At 54.2% G+C, this 16453-nt stretch overlaps 6 protein-coding genes across 6 annotated transcripts; 2 read left to right on the plus strand and 4 right to left on the minus strand.

Moving 5' to 3' along the window:
* Positions 1 to 382: 382 nt before the first annotated feature.
* On the minus strand, positions 383 to 2551 carry N7459_004615 (acyclic terpene utilization AtuA family protein; the record flags this gene model as incomplete). The annotated part of the gene is made up of 4 exons (XM_056943799.1): positions 383 to 904; positions 938 to 1888; positions 1966 to 2288; positions 2353 to 2551. 4 exons carry the CDS (start codon positions 2549 to 2551, stop codon positions 383 to 385), a joined length of 1995 nt encoding a protein of 664 aa, XP_056800682.1.
* Positions 2552 to 2917: 366 nt separating this feature from the next.
* Positions 2918 to 5326, minus strand: N7459_004616 (MRX complex nuclease subunit; the record flags this gene model as incomplete). The annotated part of the gene is made up of 1 exon (XM_056943800.1): positions 2918 to 5326. The coding sequence occupies one exon, from the start codon at positions 5324 to 5326 to the stop codon at positions 2918 to 2920; it is 2409 nt and encodes an 802-aa protein (XP_056800683.1).
* A 533-nt stretch (positions 5327 to 5859) lies between these two features.
* Positions 5860 to 9317, plus strand: N7459_004617 (F-box and WD domain protein; the record flags this gene model as incomplete). Its single annotated transcript, XM_056943801.1, has 2 exons — positions 5860 to 6202; positions 6268 to 9317. 2 exons carry the CDS (start codon positions 5860 to 5862, stop codon positions 9315 to 9317), a joined length of 3393 nt encoding a protein of 1130 aa, XP_056800684.1.
* Positions 9318 to 9769: 452 nt separating this feature from the next.
* gel2 (1,3-beta-glucanosyltransferase gel2) lies at positions 9770 to 11460 on the minus strand (the record flags this gene model as incomplete). Its single annotated transcript, XM_056943802.1, has 5 exons — positions 9770 to 10678; positions 10738 to 11022; positions 11079 to 11178; positions 11239 to 11369; positions 11452 to 11460. The coding sequence occupies 5 exons, from the start codon at positions 11458 to 11460 to the stop codon at positions 9770 to 9772; spliced, it is 1434 nt and encodes a 477-aa protein (XP_056800685.1).
* A 986-nt stretch (positions 11461 to 12446) lies between these two features.
* N7459_004619 (TOM complex receptor protein TOM20) lies at positions 12447 to 13123 on the minus strand (the record flags this gene model as incomplete). The annotated part of the gene is made up of 3 exons (XM_056943803.1): positions 12447 to 12652; positions 12747 to 12992; positions 13066 to 13123. The coding sequence occupies 3 exons, from the start codon at positions 13121 to 13123 to the stop codon at positions 12447 to 12449; spliced, it is 510 nt and encodes a 169-aa protein (XP_056800686.1).
* Positions 13124 to 13790: 667 nt separating this feature from the next.
* N7459_004620 (exocyst subunit EXO84) lies at positions 13791 to 15966 on the plus strand (the record flags this gene model as incomplete). Its single annotated transcript, XM_056943804.1, has 3 exons — positions 13791 to 14184; positions 14247 to 15519; positions 15579 to 15966. 3 exons carry the CDS (start codon positions 13791 to 13793, stop codon positions 15964 to 15966), a joined length of 2055 nt encoding a protein of 684 aa, XP_056800687.1.
* Between the last annotated feature and the right edge of the window lie 487 nt (positions 15967 to 16453).

The raw sequence follows: 16453 nt of genomic DNA on the forward strand, positions 1-16453 counted from the left end.
TGGCTATTGCTGCGTTGGGGCAAACCTTCTGGTTGCCCGCTCACAAAAACTGGGACCAAGGGGGACCAGTAGTGGGCCAGATGTGATCATCGTGATGTTAAGGATTCAATTTCTGCGGACCAATGTCTCCCCGGTTACAATCGGTGGGAAACCAACTGGATTTGGTACTCGGGTGGATCTGCAATTTCGACCTTGTTCGATTGGTTTCATCACTCTATCTGCCGGGATCCACGCTTTCTAACTGGTCACGCATCGGCCGAGAGAATGCGTGCTGTCACCTGACTTCTCTGTTCGGCTTCCCCATCAGGAAATCCCCATACACCCGTGCGGAACTCATGCGGACGTTGTTGCATCACGGTGGCCGAGAGAATGTCAAGGTCCTCTACAGCTTCCCCCGGTTCAGGAACCGCACGGGAAGATCGACATACCGTGCCCGCAAAAATTCGGCGACGTTTTTACCCAGAAAATCCACCGTGGTGGTGACTCCCACCCCGCGATCTAACAAATTGCGGAACAAGAAATGCACGCCATGCAACCCGGGCAGCTCAAACCGTTCGATAGCCAACTGAGGCTGACCAAGGCCGGTCTCGCCTAGTAGTTCTCGTGCTGTGTTTACGGACAGCATCGTGCGCAGCCATAGGTACTCGTCCCGCTGGCGGACCCAGAATCCGCAGTTCGCGTCAGATCCTTTGTCGCCCGACCGCGCATGGACAATCCATCCCAATGGGCCGCGGACTGTTGGTCCAAAATCACGCGTAAGATTCACGGCCCCGTCGGTATGGATGGTGGCTTGTGAGGGCTGCCGAGAGGGGTATGTCTTGGTATGCGGAGGGGGCGGGATTTCGAGGATCTTGGTCCGCGCCGTTGGCTTCCAGGGCAGGTGAGCACAATGTTGCACGGCACTCTGCGGTAGCAACGTCACTTAGTACTCAAAAACCGCCCGCGGGAACCCCTGGCGCGTGTCCAAGTGGAAGGTCGCTCCCGGATATCCCTGCATGATGTTGTCGGTGATTGGTTTAAGGAAACGCCGAGGTGCGAGATCGTCCTCATGCTTCGCCTGGACTATAATGCGGAGCGGGACTGTGGCGCGGTTCTGATCATTTGCATCTGGCAAGCTTGACCCAAGTAGGTCAAACTTCATGGAGGTGAACCGATCTGCGTACGGGGCGAGCAGCCGGCGGATCTGTACCTCTAGCATCCGCGCCTTGGCTTCGATATCAAGACCGGCCAAGAACCACCATGCCTCCGCCTGGAACCCACCGCGCGCCGTGATACCGACCTTGGTGGTGGGTGGGGGTGGTCCGGATCGCACTCCATGGACGGCAACGCGATTGAGGCCTCGTTGCTCGAAATGAATCCCGTCCAAAACCGCCGTGACATCGGAGTTGTAATACCAAGGTCCTTGGATTTCGTACAGTAGCTGAGAGGTGCAGGTATCGACGGTGACGGCGCCACTAGTCGAATGAGCCTGTTTAGTGATGACCACATCACCTTCGGCAGATATCTCGGCGATGGGATATCCGATATTAGCCCAGCCATCGCCGCCGTGCTCCAGGGTCTTGAAGCCGGTGAAATTCCCACCACAGACATAGTTGCTGCATTCGATAAGGTGACCAGCAACGAGAGCGTTGGCTAGCTTATCTAGTTCATCACGTCGCCAACCATGATACCAATAGGCGGCGCCAATGACGGGTGATGCATCTGAGACCCGCCCACAGAGCACGATATCTGCGCCTTCTGTAAGAGCGGCGGCGATCCCCAGGCCACCCAGGTAGCATTGCGCGTAGATGGGCTCGAAGGCCCAATCCGCTAGTCGCTCACCGGTGTAGACATTCTGGAATGCAGACTGGCCGGCAGGCAGAACCTCATCCCCAGACACCCACGCCACCTGGCGAGATCTATTTAGTATGAATGTGGTATACCCAGAGGGTGTATAGTTCCATGGATGATGGAATGATCACCCACCTTCAAATCCAGCGCCTTGGACTGAACCATCCGCGCAACCGTCTCATAGAGCCCCTCCGTATCGGCGACTCCAGCATTGACAGCTAGCTTAATACCATGCTTCGCCAAGTCCTCCAGGGCAGGCTCCAGCGCCTCCAAGAACGAAAGGTCATACGATGGCAACGCCGCCGGAGCGCTGCCCTGGCTTACTCGCCGACCAGCCGCGGTGGCCATGTTAAACTCTGACATGAAATCCGCGATAATCACATTGACCGGATCTGTCGGGTAATGGCGTGCAAATTCCGCAATTGCATGGCGCCGGTCTGAGGCAGAGCCCGAAGCACCTGGAGCCGTTCAGGATGAGCGATAGTCCTTGTGAAGCGAGTAGTAGGAGCGAAATCAACATACCAGCAATGCGAATGGGTCGTGCGGTTAATGTCATCATGTCGCGATTACTACGTGAAGCACCGGAGTGGTCGGAGACATTATCATTGAGCAGGCGATAAGAGTCGACGAGCATTGCCACATTCGGATGTTGCACGGCCGAGGCTGCTCGGCTGGTGAATTGCGGGGTTGGGAGTTGCAAGATGCGAATCTGATAATGCATTTGGGTGCATTAAGGAGTGGATGATTCGGGGTACAATTGGTTGCTAAATTACTGTGCTGATCTCTTTTCTTGAGGTATGCTGCCTCTGCCTCTATGCGTCCACCCAGTCAAAAACACTACAACTATAGACCTAGGGAGAGACACATGGGACGGGATTGCAAGACTAGGATGGCAGGTTTTGTATGCGAGTTTGTACATCGACTCTCTAAATAAGCGTATATACTGCCGGGCACGAGAAATGAGTAGATGAAGTCAACTGAGGAATTGCTCGAATTTGTGAGAGATATCGGCCAGTGGGTATATATGTGTATTCATGCTAACGCTAGATTAGGAATTCCATCAGGAGTATTGTATCTTCGTAAGCCACTAGCGCCGCCGTCTTGACGTGGAAGCCACTGGCTCGAAGGCATCGTCGTCGTCATCATCATCATCAATATCGTCGGAGATTACGCTTACGTTGCGTGTCGAGCGAGCAGGGCGAGACGAGCGAGGTGCGCTGGCTTGCGAGCCAAAGCTCAGCGTTGTTTGAGTCGGTCTTGCGGACCGTGCAGCTGTTTGACGGGTGGCAGTGCCACCGACAGTAGCTGAGGACGGGGCGGGTGAAGCTGCTGCACGTCCTCCCCGGCGCCGAGTAGTCGTTGAAGCTGCTGTGGATGTGGCTTTGCGCCCCCTCGAGGCAGTGGTGGCACGAGGCTGTTTGACGAACAGGGCCTGAGAATCGTCATCGTCATCAGAAATGACATGGGCAGCTACTTCGTCGTCGTCATCATCGTCATCCAGCATGATCACATCATTGCTGGCAGCCGATTCCTCATCTGAAACGGGTTGATTTTTGCGTCCTTTCACTGAGGTAGTTGCCTTCGTCTTCGCTGTACTCCGAGAGCTGGCAGCTGCACCTCGTCCTCCACGGCCTCTGCCTCGACCACGCGTTGATGTCGTCGCTGTGGTACGGCTACGGGCTGGTGCCGAGCCATCCTCTCCAGCCTCTTCCTCGGCTGGATCTCCGCCTTCGTTGTCGGAATGAATGAGAGCACCTGGCTGCTCTTCCCACACGCCATCAAACTCGGTGTCCCAACCATCTGGTTTGGGCTTGAACCGCCTCTTGCCTCGGGAGCGTTTCTTGACCCCCTTTGAGAACATCTCTTCCATCTGCGTACGATATTTCTCCATGGCAGTGGTCAAGGAGCTTTGTACTTTCTCTTCGTCTTCCATATCATCATCACGGTCCAGAGACATCAGGTGCCTGACCTGGCCCTCTAAAGATTCATTCACGAACATTTCCATGGCATGTTTGTCGTCTTTGTCAATGAATTGAGACACCGCATCCCCAAATGAGTTTTGTGGAAGGATGCTCAAGGACTGCGACGCGAGGAATTCGCGGACCAGCTGCTCCACTTTCACTGTATCGAGCCCGGTCAGATGTGAGACAGCCGCATCATCAGCGGCCGAGTCAGCTTTGCGGGATGATGTATTCTTTTTCTTCCGGTAAAATTGCACGACATCGTTTACGTTGGCAACCTTTCCCACGAAGCGGTTCGAGAACCGCTGTGGGTTCTCACAGTCATAACTGCCACCCTCGGGAGTGGATGTTTCAACGCGAAGTCTAACGAGTGGAAGAGGAACCTCACGCGCCTCTCCATCGTCATCATCATCATCCTCGATAGACTCACCATGCACTTCCAGCCAGTCTGCCTTGGCTTCTTCAATTAGTTCCTCAACTATCGTCATGAGGAAACGCGTCACTTCAGTTCGATTGTTTTCTTTCCGAGCCAGTTTTTGAGCACTTTTCTCTTCGGACAGTACAATCTCTCGCATGACAAAGGGGCGAACTGATTTCAAACGAATAGGCTCGCTTTTGAATTCTCGACCCGTGATGCTCAGGATTGCGACCTGCTTTGCCACCGCCTCTCCTGGGACGAGAGATGTCGCGACAGAAGACCCTGGCTGCATGACATGAAATTTCATTTCGGGGTTGACCCGGGGATTAATCAAGCATTCATGCTCGTGGCCCCAGATGACTAAATCCATGAACCCCGGAAGAAAGTTCTCTGGTAGATATCCGCTTTCTGTGTATGCATGATGGTTCTGATGTACGGACATCAAATTGAACCAATCGTCCTTTTGAACAGATGGCTGGAAGAATTTGACCTTGCCATCTCGAAACGTGCGGAACAGGCGCTCGTCCCGCACATTGCTCATCCCGTACAGGGCGAGCTTGGTCCGTCCTTTTTGGAGCAAGACGGGCTTGATTTCGATATTATCTGACTCTGGAGTTCGCCCGTAGTAGTTGAGCAAGCCTGAAACCTGGAGGAGATCCAGTGCAGCGAGATGGCCCTCGCCAGAAGGATCATCGTGATTGCCGTGGATAGAGAAGATCGGGATCGCCACATTCATGTCGAGATCCTCGTAGTTGACATGGTTGAACGCGCCTTGGAAATTCTCACTGGCATCGCTGAGCATTTCTAGCTCGCAGGGCCTATCTCCGAAGCAGTTCATTCGAATCGATCGCATCACTTGGTACATGGACTTGCGTGATGGTTTGTTTTCGTGGAAAAGGTCTCCCGCCAGTAGCACCATGTCGACATCCTGCTCTCTGGCCAGACACATGATTTCGTGGAAACTCTTCCAGCTATCATCTCCTCGAATAGGATCTCGCTCGTTATACCCGACATGGTTGTCGGTCGAGACAAGAATGCGGATAGTTTCCGCTTCTGCGAGTGGATCAGCGAGAGTCGTGATTTCCTTTGGAGAATACTCACCGTTCATGCCGGGCATGATGGTGGATAAGCTGCCAGGGGTTGGTACTGGACATCAACGAGAGAGCATGGATCACAACCAGCCCAGCCTCGCACTAACAGGTGAACGATGAATGATGGCGGACCAAGTTCTCCGTCTAAAGTGACACCGCGCTTTGGCGGCGCGTGGTCACGTGTCACAGGGCGCGTTAAAAACAGCCATCCGGAAAATTTGATACCACTGGCAGCGGGACGAGGTCTTTGTGGGGTGTCGAGGGTCAAAGAGTAGTGAGAATATTGCTGGATTGCAATATGATGAAATGCAAGTGAAATGGGCGGCAAAAGTTCAGGGAAACTGGAAAAGGCGAACGGCCACGCCAAATTTGCGGGTTGGCCGCTGTCCGTCCACCTTCGGTCCGCTTTCGCCGCCGCGGGTACATCCTTTCTCTCTTCCTCATCGCCTTGCTTCGCACGCTCTCGTCTCTCTACAACCTGCCCTTTGCATCCCGACTGATCCAGGTTACATTGCTGGCTCAGTCGCCTTCGCTCCTATATTCATCTCCAGATATTTTTATGCAATCAGAGCTTGCTGCCGTCTCTCAACATACTCCTCTCGTTGACTCATCCCCAGCGAACACCAACCCTACCCAGCATGGAAATGACGTCGCAGATGGTCCAGTCTCTGGCTCTCCTCAGCGAGAGGAGGCTGGAGACTCTGCAGCTTCGACCCTGCTGGCGCCACAAACGGACCATGTACCCCTGAGTACTGCTGGCTCTACCCCGCCCTCCTCGCCGGCCCAAAATGTGAGACTGCACGAAAGCGCTGGGACACCGGGAAAAAAGGGAGCAGAGCCTGGCTTCCCGGTTATGGCATCGGGGGGACCATCCAAACTGCCTTTGGAAACGCTGCCAAATGGTACGTCGTACCGAAGCTAACCTCGCTCCCGCGGCAGCCTGGTCCATATTAACACTCGCATGCAGAGGTCCTCACCCATATTCTGTCGCATCTGCCACCACAGTCGCTCTCGGCTATCACATTAGTATCACGCGGCTTTCATGCTCTGGTCACGACCCCCCATGCGTGGAGAATCGCGTTCTCGCGGTTCTTCCCGGGTCCTCAAGCCTCGGAAGACGGGCATCGTTTCTCAATAGACCAGGCAGACGTGATGGCAGACAGACGCTTCTTTGCAAGGCTTACCGCGCTGGCGTCATGGCGTAGTGAGTATATCCTGCGAACTCGTCTGATGCGGTCGTTGTCTCGGGGCAAACCGGCTCAATTCCAACCGTCTAAAAAACATGGCACTGTACGCTCTGCGAACGCCCGCAATGGTAGTGCCGTAGCTACATATACGTCGCAGTTGCTGTACCCTGTGAGCCATATCCATGGGTCATTCAATCCTGACAAGGAGCCGAATTTCATCCACGGTGCCTCGGAGCAGGGTATCGCGTCTGCTAGCGATCCATCCATGGTTAAAGTTAGCACCTGGGGTTTATCAGACCATCAAATGTTTCGGCATTTTGCCGATATCTTCCCGGGTGATGCACCATATGGCCTAGGTACTGGTGATATGGTTGGTACGTCCAACTCGATGGACGTCAGCCAGCCATACGGTATGATTTATGGTGAGGGCTGTCCTCAAGGGCGCAGCTACTTTATCTCCACAACGGAGCAGCGAGGTCGTTTCCTCGGAGCTTCCGACTTGGGTTCCCATCCCAAACTCGGCATCCCTGCAGTGAACATGATCACACACGCCGTGTGTTCTGTCTGGATTGCTAAGTCATCCTCTGTTCTCAAGACGACTGGTGGACTCGTCGCTATGATGTCAGGTTCATCCTCGGGTGTTCTCACGGCTTATGCGTTGGGCCCACATCCCACGTACGAAAAACGGTACGAGAGAGGACAAGTGACTGCCAAGTGGGTTCTTTGCCCTGGCGTTCCCATCATTGGCATTTCGGTAGACGACAATTACTCGATCAAGCGAAACTCCCAACGACGTGTCTGGGCTGTCGCTCTCAATGCTTTAGGAGAGATTTTCTACCTGACAGATCTCCCGCGGCAGCCTGAAGCCCCATCCCCCGTCAAGTTAGACGCGGAGCAATTGGATGAGCTCGCGTGGAAGACTGGCCGCACTGTGCGTTGGGATCTCATTGAATTGAGCCGGCGTAAGGCCCGTCCAGACCCGTTCAACCGGGAACTGGTTGATGGCAGCTACAGTCCCCGGTCCTCTTCAGATTCGATGCAGCTCAATGAAAACCAGATCGCTGCAGAAACGAAAGAAATTGAGAAGTTCCTTTCGTTCAAACCGAAGCATTTTCGTAAGGTCTGCGAGGGCTGGAACATGCGGCGTGACCTCCAGGTCGATTTTGCCGGCGACGATGGGTGTGGCTCCGGCGAGTCGGCCATCGTCATTGCTCGTGGCGCAGACGACTCCGAGAAAGCTTCTGTTCGACGATATTTTCGGACAGTGTCTAAGTCTGGGCTGACTTCATCGCTTGCAACCCCTAGCCGCTCGCAGGAAGAAAAAGCACCCACGTCTCTTTTCGGTGGCCCTCTCAATCTCTCCAGTTCCACTGTTGGTGACAGCCTTCCCTCTTCTCGATCGTCGGCTCGGTCAAGGTATCCTGCTTCCCCCGCCAACACTGAATGGCGAATCTCAGACTTCACATTTGGTGATCGGAAGTCAGTAGAAATCACTACGACTGCATTGGACCATTCCACATTCGCCACTCTCACTGCAGAAGAAGACCCATTGTTGACCATGTCTGGAAGTTCTTTTTCTTCTGCTACATCTTCGCCAATGTTACCACATATGGAACAACCACGGTCAAGCCTGGAGGTCCCTGGTCAACGGGCACGGTACTTGGCCGTGGGAACTGCCTCGGGCATTGTTTTTGTTTGGGACATTCGGGCCCTGTCAGCCCAAAATGCAGAGGTCATCAACTCCATCCCTCCACTGCGGCTCATCCAGACCGAGTCACCTCAGGTCTCATGCGTGGCATTGACCTCGTTGTACTTGGTACATGGTGGCAATGATGGTCTAGTCCAGGCTTGGGATCCCCTGGCTTCTTCCACTCGTCCAATTCGCACAATCAATTCCCGCTTTTCCTCGCGCGCTCGTCGCCGTCTGGTACAGGCAGAAGCTTCTATGCTTGGCGTGGGAAACAATTACTTTGCTACGGGAGCAATCTGCCTCGACCCAGATTCAACCACCCTTCGTGGCATAGTGTCGCTTGGTACGCATCTTCGCTATTGGTCGTATAGCTCATCCGGCGCCGATCAGTACAAGACCAGCAAGCGTCGACTGCGTCGGTCTCTACGTGGTAGCAATGCAGCTGGCGAAGGCCAGCGATTCACGACTAGTGGACGTGGTGCTATCCAGGACTTCATTGAAGATGAACGCATCGAAATTGAGCGTCAGAGGATCGCTGACGAGAAAGAACGAGCCCATTTGAGTGCGCGCTTCGGTGTCGATCTACTCGGCCCTGACATCGACGAAGAACAGCTTCTGGCATATGCACAGCTCCTGAGCCAGGAGGCTCACAGCGGCGACGTACACAAGCACGGTGACCAGACCACAGTTGCGAGCTCGGTGGCCAGCACTTCCCTCAGCGACACCGTAGGGCCAAGCTCGTGTGGCTTCGGGGAGCTATCGTCATCCTCGTCGCCCTACCAAGACACTGCGGACGACAATGTGGACGATGATCTTGCCGAGGCGATCCGTCTTAGCCTACTCGATGAGAAGGCCACTTCGCCCGCGATTGACCACACACCATCGATCCCTATCAAATACGCCAAAGGGGTGCGACGTCAGTCTCCCTCGTCTCCTGGCAAAGGAAATGCAGAGAGTAGCCGGCAGCAGGAAATGGATGATCTGGAATTCGCCATCCAGCTTAGCTTGGCTGAGGATCAAACTCGTGGAGCTGATGCCGGCGGTGATGAATGGGAAGAATTCCCTGCTCTTGCGTCGGGTCCCCTGTCGTCCTCCCAGTCCTCCGGGAAGGGCAAAGGAAAAGAAAAGGCGATCTATTGAACCCGATCAAGTTTGATTTTAGGTTTAGGTTTGTTTATTTGTTTCTGATCTGCATTTTTTGTTCCCGTACTGCATTTCTATTCCATGCTCAATCTAAACAAGATCTTTTTTTTTACATTCTGGTCATTTATTATTGTCAGTTACACTTACATTTCTCTGTTATTCGATCTACTTTCTTGCACTTGCAGTGGTACATCATAGATTTATGTTTAGGTAAACATCAGATGGGATTGTGGATGACCTCCATTAATCAGTCGATCTACATTACTGGAGTGGCAATCATAGGTCACGTTAACAAGAAGAATTCATTGAATCCACGACAGCGAAGCATGTGCATCGAATAGAAATGACAAGAATGGGAAGCATCCGCAAGAATCAGTAATGCCAGTATAATGAAGCTATACCAGAAGGGCGATACCTAGTTTTCCCCATAACCAGAAGGTGGAGACATCTTATAACAGGGAGGCGAGCAGCATGAAAAGGCCGCTGATACCGCCGGCGGCAAGAGAGGGGACGTTAAACGAGGCAGCGCCGGAGTGAGTGACGCTGGCGGCGGAACCAGAGGCAGACGAGGAAGAGGAAGTGCTGTTGGAGCTGCTGGAACTGGGGCTGTTGGACTCGTCTCCGCTCATGATCTTGAGAGTGACGCCGGTGACCTTGGAGCCGTTGGCGTCAGTCACCGACTGGGTGAAGCTGGTGGCCGTGACGGAGGTCAGAGCACCAGTGGAGGCGCTGGGCAGACCGCTGGAGATGTAATCGGAGACCTTGGAGGGAGCCTTGGGCAGATCCCAGGCGTTGTAGAAGGTCGACTCGGTGATGAGCGAGGGGCTGCAGGTCTCGGCCTTGATGCTGGACTGAGAGGTGTTGCTGGACTCAATGCGGCTCATGTCGATCTTGCTGAACTGGGTCTTGAGGTTGTCGTAGTCAGTGCGCAGGGTGACGGAGCCATCGCTGTTGACCTTGATCAGACCGTACTGGTTGTCCTCCTCGGTCCATTCGTACACCAGACCACCCGAGAAGGCCTGGGTCATGTCCTCGCCGTACAGAGCCTGAACCTCAGTGAAGGTACGGGGCTTGACGTTGTTGCAGCCGTACTCGGAGAAGAAGACGGGGATAGTGGCGTTGGAGAAGTCCTCGGTCAAAACGTTGTAGCCACTGGAGGTGTAGGTGGCATCGCCGCACCATGAGTACGAGTTGAGACCGAAGAAGTCAGCGCGAGAGGTGGTTGAGTTGGAGAGCTGACACTCGAAGTAGCGCTCGGTGTCCATCAGGATGTCCCGGACGTCAGCGGCGGAGTAGCCGACGGGGATGGCACGCTTGGAGTTCTTGGCAATGTAGTCCTTCATGTCACGGATGACAGCCTGGGAATAGTTAGCTTTCCCACGAACACTAAACAAGCTCGTAGTTCGGTGATACATACACGAACGTAGGCGGGAGCGCTGTACGCGGCATCCTGATTGATGACCTCATTACCAGCGAAGAAGCCCAGAACGTTGTCGAAGTTTTTGAAGGCCTCAATGACACCGAACACCTGGCCGTAGTACTCAGCGTCGTAGGACGTCCAGGGCTCGGCACGGTTCAGAGAGCCAGTGGAAAAGGGAGAGTTGACATCAAGGATCATGTAGATGCCAGCCGCGTTGAAAATCGAGACACACTCGTCGTGGTTGAGGTTGGGAGCCAAGTTGTAGACACGGATGGTGTTCACCTGTTGCGCAGATCAGCAAGCTGCGCATTGTTTATATCCTGGCTCAAGCAGCTTACACCCAGACGTTGCATCAGAGCGGCATCACGCAAACAGGCATCAGGCTGGCTCAGCGGGTCCTTCTTGCCCGTGTAGGCAGCCTCACCACCAGGCTGGTAGCTGTTACATGGGTTAGCTGCGGAGGCGGGGAGCGCGGGGGAGGAATGCTGGAGGTCTCACTCAACACCGATGATCTGGAAGCGATCTCCGGTCTTGGAGTTGACAAAGTCCTTGCCCTTGACTTCCAGAGCCGTCAGGGCAGCGGCAGAACCGGCGAGGGCACACACGGCCGTAAGCAGACGACTGGCAGACTGTCGTAGTCATGTTAGTTTCCGATCATGGTCGTGATCGACCTCGGATGGAAGATCACGATGATCTCCGGGTAGCACATACGGCAATCATCTTGAAAATCGATATGGAGTCGTAATACAGGCTAAATAAAAGATGTTGGAAAGCAAATGGAAGCCAGCAAAATGCCAAAAGTGCACGAGAGGCCTGGTATATCGAAGGAATGAAGGTGCCAAGCACGGAAAGAACGAGCGACGGGTGAAGAAATCACCAAAACGGGATGTGAAGAAGTGGAAGGGCCGTGTTCGGGAGAAACCGAGGAGAGAGGGAAAGGAGATGTTTTTGAGTGTAGGCAGGATTGGGATCGGTGGGGGCACCGTTCAATATCCAGTGAGGCCGGCTAGGCGGATGGCATTATTACCGGGTGGAGTCCGAGTCAAAGGGCCCAATTTAAGGGGTCGAAAGTCCCTGATTTGTTGCTGCGTGGATTCCCGAGCGCCCCGGCGCCGGGGGTACCTGGGTGTACCTGGAGGGTACCTGCGTGCCACATGAGGTCACCGCATTGCCGGTGGTAGCGCCCCGGTACTGCGAAAGGCTCGTGGTTCGGTGTTTCATCTGTACCTATGCTAGTCATGATCCGTGACTCTGTATACTTCTAGCCCCCACGGGGGCCAGCTCAGCCATGACTTTTTCGTTCTAATCGCCATTTTCATTCGCTCTAAAATACAATCTCTGTATATCGAAGGTCCCTTCTCCCTGCCCCCCGGGAGAAAATGCAAAAGAAACACCACGAAAGAAAAGGGGCAAGAGCCTCGGACCAAATGGGAAAAACAGAAAAAAGAAAAAGAGATAAAAGGTCATGGCGCCCGGAAATACCAAAGCTCCTGATGCCACCGGCGACCCGGACCAAGACCCAATACATATACACAGCACAAGGAGGAAAGGGGAGAGCGGAGAGCGGAGCGGGTGTTGGGCAATAAAGAATCGGAGGAACAGGTGGGAACTCATGGCAAAAAGAAAAGAGGAATAATACAGCCGAGTCGAGCTGGGGAGAATGTCCAAGAGTCGGTCGGGTTTGGGATGTCGGCAGCGATGCGCGTTTACTCGACACCGTGGTTGTCAGCGCCGGCGCCCTCGCCAGTGAAAGAGCCCAGCTTCAAACCGGCGTCCATGGCGACCATCTCCGCCAAGATCTCCAGGACCTCCTTGGGGACGGTCTTGTCGTAGATCGAGATCAGGTCCTTGGGCTGTGGGTACACCTTGAGGGCCTTGTAGAAGGCCAGAGCGGCCTCGATCTGCTCGTTGCCTGCAATTGATATCATCAGCATACACACGCCGAATTCAACAACTCTGTTGCGTCATCTATCGCAGCACAGGAGTTGCAAGTTGCAAGCACGTACCTTCAGCACACAGCCCCTCACCCTTTGCAACCTGGCTCATGAAGTAGGATTCCTTCTCCTCCAGGTCGGCGGGGAATCCCTCATCCTTGGCACGCTGCACGGCCGCCTTGATCGCTTCGCGCTGTTGGGCACCTTGGGCCTCCTCTTCCTCCTTCACGGCCTTCGCGAGCCGGCGGTTGTTCCGCTTCAAGGACTTGCGGAAGTCGGGGTCAGTCTGTCGCTTGTGGTCAAAGTACACTGCGTAGGCTTTGATTCCATTGAAAATCAGTATTTGCTGGATGCGCAGAACTCGGTCGAGAGGTTTTCGAAGAGTTCTTACCGAGCAGTCCGGTCAGAACAGTGCCGGCCGACGCGGCCACCAGAACAGACGTCCGCATGGTGGAGGGGGAGATGGAAGAGGAGGGGGAATGTGCGATAACGAATGCAGTCAACGACTTGACAGAAAGGCTCCGGAGATCACAAAGACGATGAAGGGAGTTGCGAGGATAGGTGGTTCTGATGATGTTGTTTGGACGATAAATTTGATGGGGATTTATGTTCTTCCGTCGGTCTTTCTCTCCCGCTCGAGCGACGCGACGTCACCGCAGACGCAGTCGATGCAGTCGATGCAGTAGATGCAGGCCTCGAAGCTCGGCCGAGGTGGGGGATAATGTCGATTCAGATGCTTGGTACGTCAAGGAGATATGGATTGGTCGGTCTACGTTAGAATCCATCATACTCCCCACCATTTGAAGGGAGGGCCTCGATATATATAGTCTATTGCCAAGAGAACTTGACCACCGAGAGATCACATAGAAAGCGAAGTTAGGATGGATAGATTGGGCTAGCAAGCAAATCCAACCAGCATTTCGCGCGTTGAAAGCCTCTTCGAGAAGAGAATGAATTGGCGGAATGCGGCCTTGTCAATGCTAAATCCCGTCGTCGATGAAACCCGAACGGCCAGCTGGGCCGACGCTATTCCTCTTCGGACCTCCCCAAACCGCCCTTCTCCCTTCCCCATCCCATTGACATTCCCCGGGCTCGACCACCTGCCATTGCACCATCATGGAAGGGCGTGGTCTGACCTTGAGAAGCAAGTCCCGAAGGCAACGCCCCCAGATCAGTGCTCCTAAACCCATCTCGGGCCCCTTGCCCCCCAACGCCAGATCCCCCAATGCCGGCCAGGCCGCACCCCCCGCTGGTCGGGACCGAGCTGCCCCAAACGATGCCACGTCCGATCTGGTGAAGAGACGGTACTCAACCCGCTTTAACACTGCTCCCGAGTACGATGCGAACGCGCCCCCGGTTCCTTCACTGCCGCCTCTCCCACAAGGCGGAGGATATGGTGGCCTGGCCCCGGCTGGTGTGTCGAGACAACCCTCACCTGCGGATGGGCTTCCACACGTGCCAAGAGTCGAATTGAATGCCTTAAGAGATCCCAGTCTGCCGGTAGAACGATGTACGTGCACTCTGTGTCTGTTGTGGCCAACCCGACGTTTGCTAACGAGTGCCCCTCTCCAGATGTGGCCAGCCTCCTTGCCAACGCATCCGAAGAAGAAATCCAGAAATATCAAGAAAATCTCCGCAAAGTCAAAAATCGAACCTCGACTGATCTGCAGCAAAATGTATACCAGAACCGCACGCAGTTCATCAAGATCAGTAAGGAGGCGGAGAAGCTCAAGGACGAGATGCGGACGCTCCGCGCGCTGATGGCGGAGCTTACAACGGCGCTTGGGCAGACCACAGTTGGAAACACGCCCAACCCCATGTCGCCCATGGACGATCATTTTTCCAAGCGCTCAAACCGCAGCTCCGTTGCCAACTTGGAAAGCATGTGGAATGTTCAGTTGCAGACGCTGTGGAAAACTGTGGAGGGATCGCAAAAGTTTTTGCCGGCGGTTCCAGGACGACACATCGTTTTGGAAACTGGAAACTGGGCTGAGCTGGACTCGGCCACCTGGAAGCCCAAACGGCCGGTGCACATCGTCCTGCTGAACGATCACTTGTTGGTTGCTGCCAAGAAGCGCAAACGGGTCGATCAGAATAATCCGAATCACCGCGGTCCCGTTCCAACTAAACTTGTGGCAGAGGAATGCTGGCCGCTGCAGGATATCGATATGATTGACCTGGCCGCCAATCTGGGAACCGGTGCCGCCAGAGAAGAGGCTCTGGATCGTGGCATTGCCAATGCCCTTAGTATCCGTGTGGGCACCAAGCCATTCACCTATCGTCAAGACAAACGTGACAACTCGACCAAAAATGAACTTCTGGCAACTTTCCGCAAAACGGTGGAAGACTTGCGGCGTAATCTGCGGTCGGAGACCGAGGCTGCGAGCAAGCCACTAGAGGCGTACGGATACCTCACGGGGCGGTTGTCCTTGTCGCAAAAGCCTGAAGCTTTTGACCTCGCGGAAGGCCCGCGCGATAAGTCCGACGTGCGCATCGATGTCGACGGCAAACAGCAGAATCTTCGTTGGGTCGAAGGACAGATTGATGAACTTGACATCGACATTGCACTGCAACGCTTCGAAGCGGCGGTCTCCAGCATTGAGCGACTGCGGAAACTGGCAAAGGGACTGAAAGGCAATGCTATTGCACAGGAAGTCATTAGTGCCAAGGTTGACGCAAGAGCGACACGGCTGGCAGGCATGCTGTCGCGTGCGCTGGTGGAGACGCATTCATTCCCTATGGCTACCAAGACCAATGTCACCTGGCTGAGCCGCTTGGGTTTCGAGGATCAGGCACGCGAGATTTACCTCAAATCTCGATCTGATGTGATTGCCAAACGTGTTCGGTAAGCTCCTATTTATCCCGCCTCCACCGAGTGAACCCTGACTTACTTGGATCCTACAGGGCCTGTGTCTTTGAGGGTGATTTGCCACTCTACATCTTCCAAATTTCTTTCGTCTACTTCTCCCTCATCAAGAACACGATCAGCATCTACCAGCAGTGTTTCCCCGGCGTGATGAGCAGCTCCTGTATTCGCTGGGCCAAGCAACACCTTGACGGGTTCAACGCCCTCCTCGGCCGTCAGCTCAGCAGTGTCCAGCGTGGCACTTCAATTTGGGAGAAATGTCTGGATATCGTACACCAGCATGCCAATCTGCTGTCTGAGGTGGGCGTAGATTTTACAGACCTGGTGGCGCGCGGACTGGAAGAACAGGGCGAGCCAGCTGCCACCGGACGCATTGTTCAGCCTGGGCAGTTGGCAGCACCAACAGTAACCCCAGGCGCGATCTAGTCATCTAGCATCAGGTCACTGCAAATTGAGATTGCTTTTTCATCTAGCCATCAGGCTATTGTAGTCTTTCAAATAAAGTTAACCCGATAACACCGTCAATCGCAGATAATTACCTCTCTACAGAGATCCTCCAAAAACCAACGAGTTTCCCATATCTGTGTGGTACTCTTGGAGAGCCAGGGCGTCCAAACGGAGCCCAAGATCGTCACTGTTCATAATTACAAAATGCAGCACCGGCGGAAAGCCCGTTTTAAACACCGACCCTGTAGAGGCTGCGGAGCCCATCAGCACTTGATTCGACAAGGCCTGGGGAGATATCAGAAGGGGGCGAGGTCAATCTTCATCCACCGCCTAAGGCTGTGCAGCCCCGCCCGATCTATAGAGTTGATCTAGATTCGCTTTGTTCGCCAATCTTTCATGGAAAATCTTTTTCTTCCTTTTCTTCTTCTTCCAACTCTCCTCGTCAATCTCCCAACCGATTCCCTCC

This window comes from Penicillium hispanicum (genome assembly GCF_028827665.1).
Source record: "Penicillium hispanicum strain IBT 35686 chromosome Unknown utg000004l_segment0_segment0, whole genome shotgun sequence".
NCBI classification, from domain to species: Eukaryota; Fungi; Ascomycota; class Eurotiomycetes; order Eurotiales; family Aspergillaceae; genus Penicillium; species Penicillium hispanicum.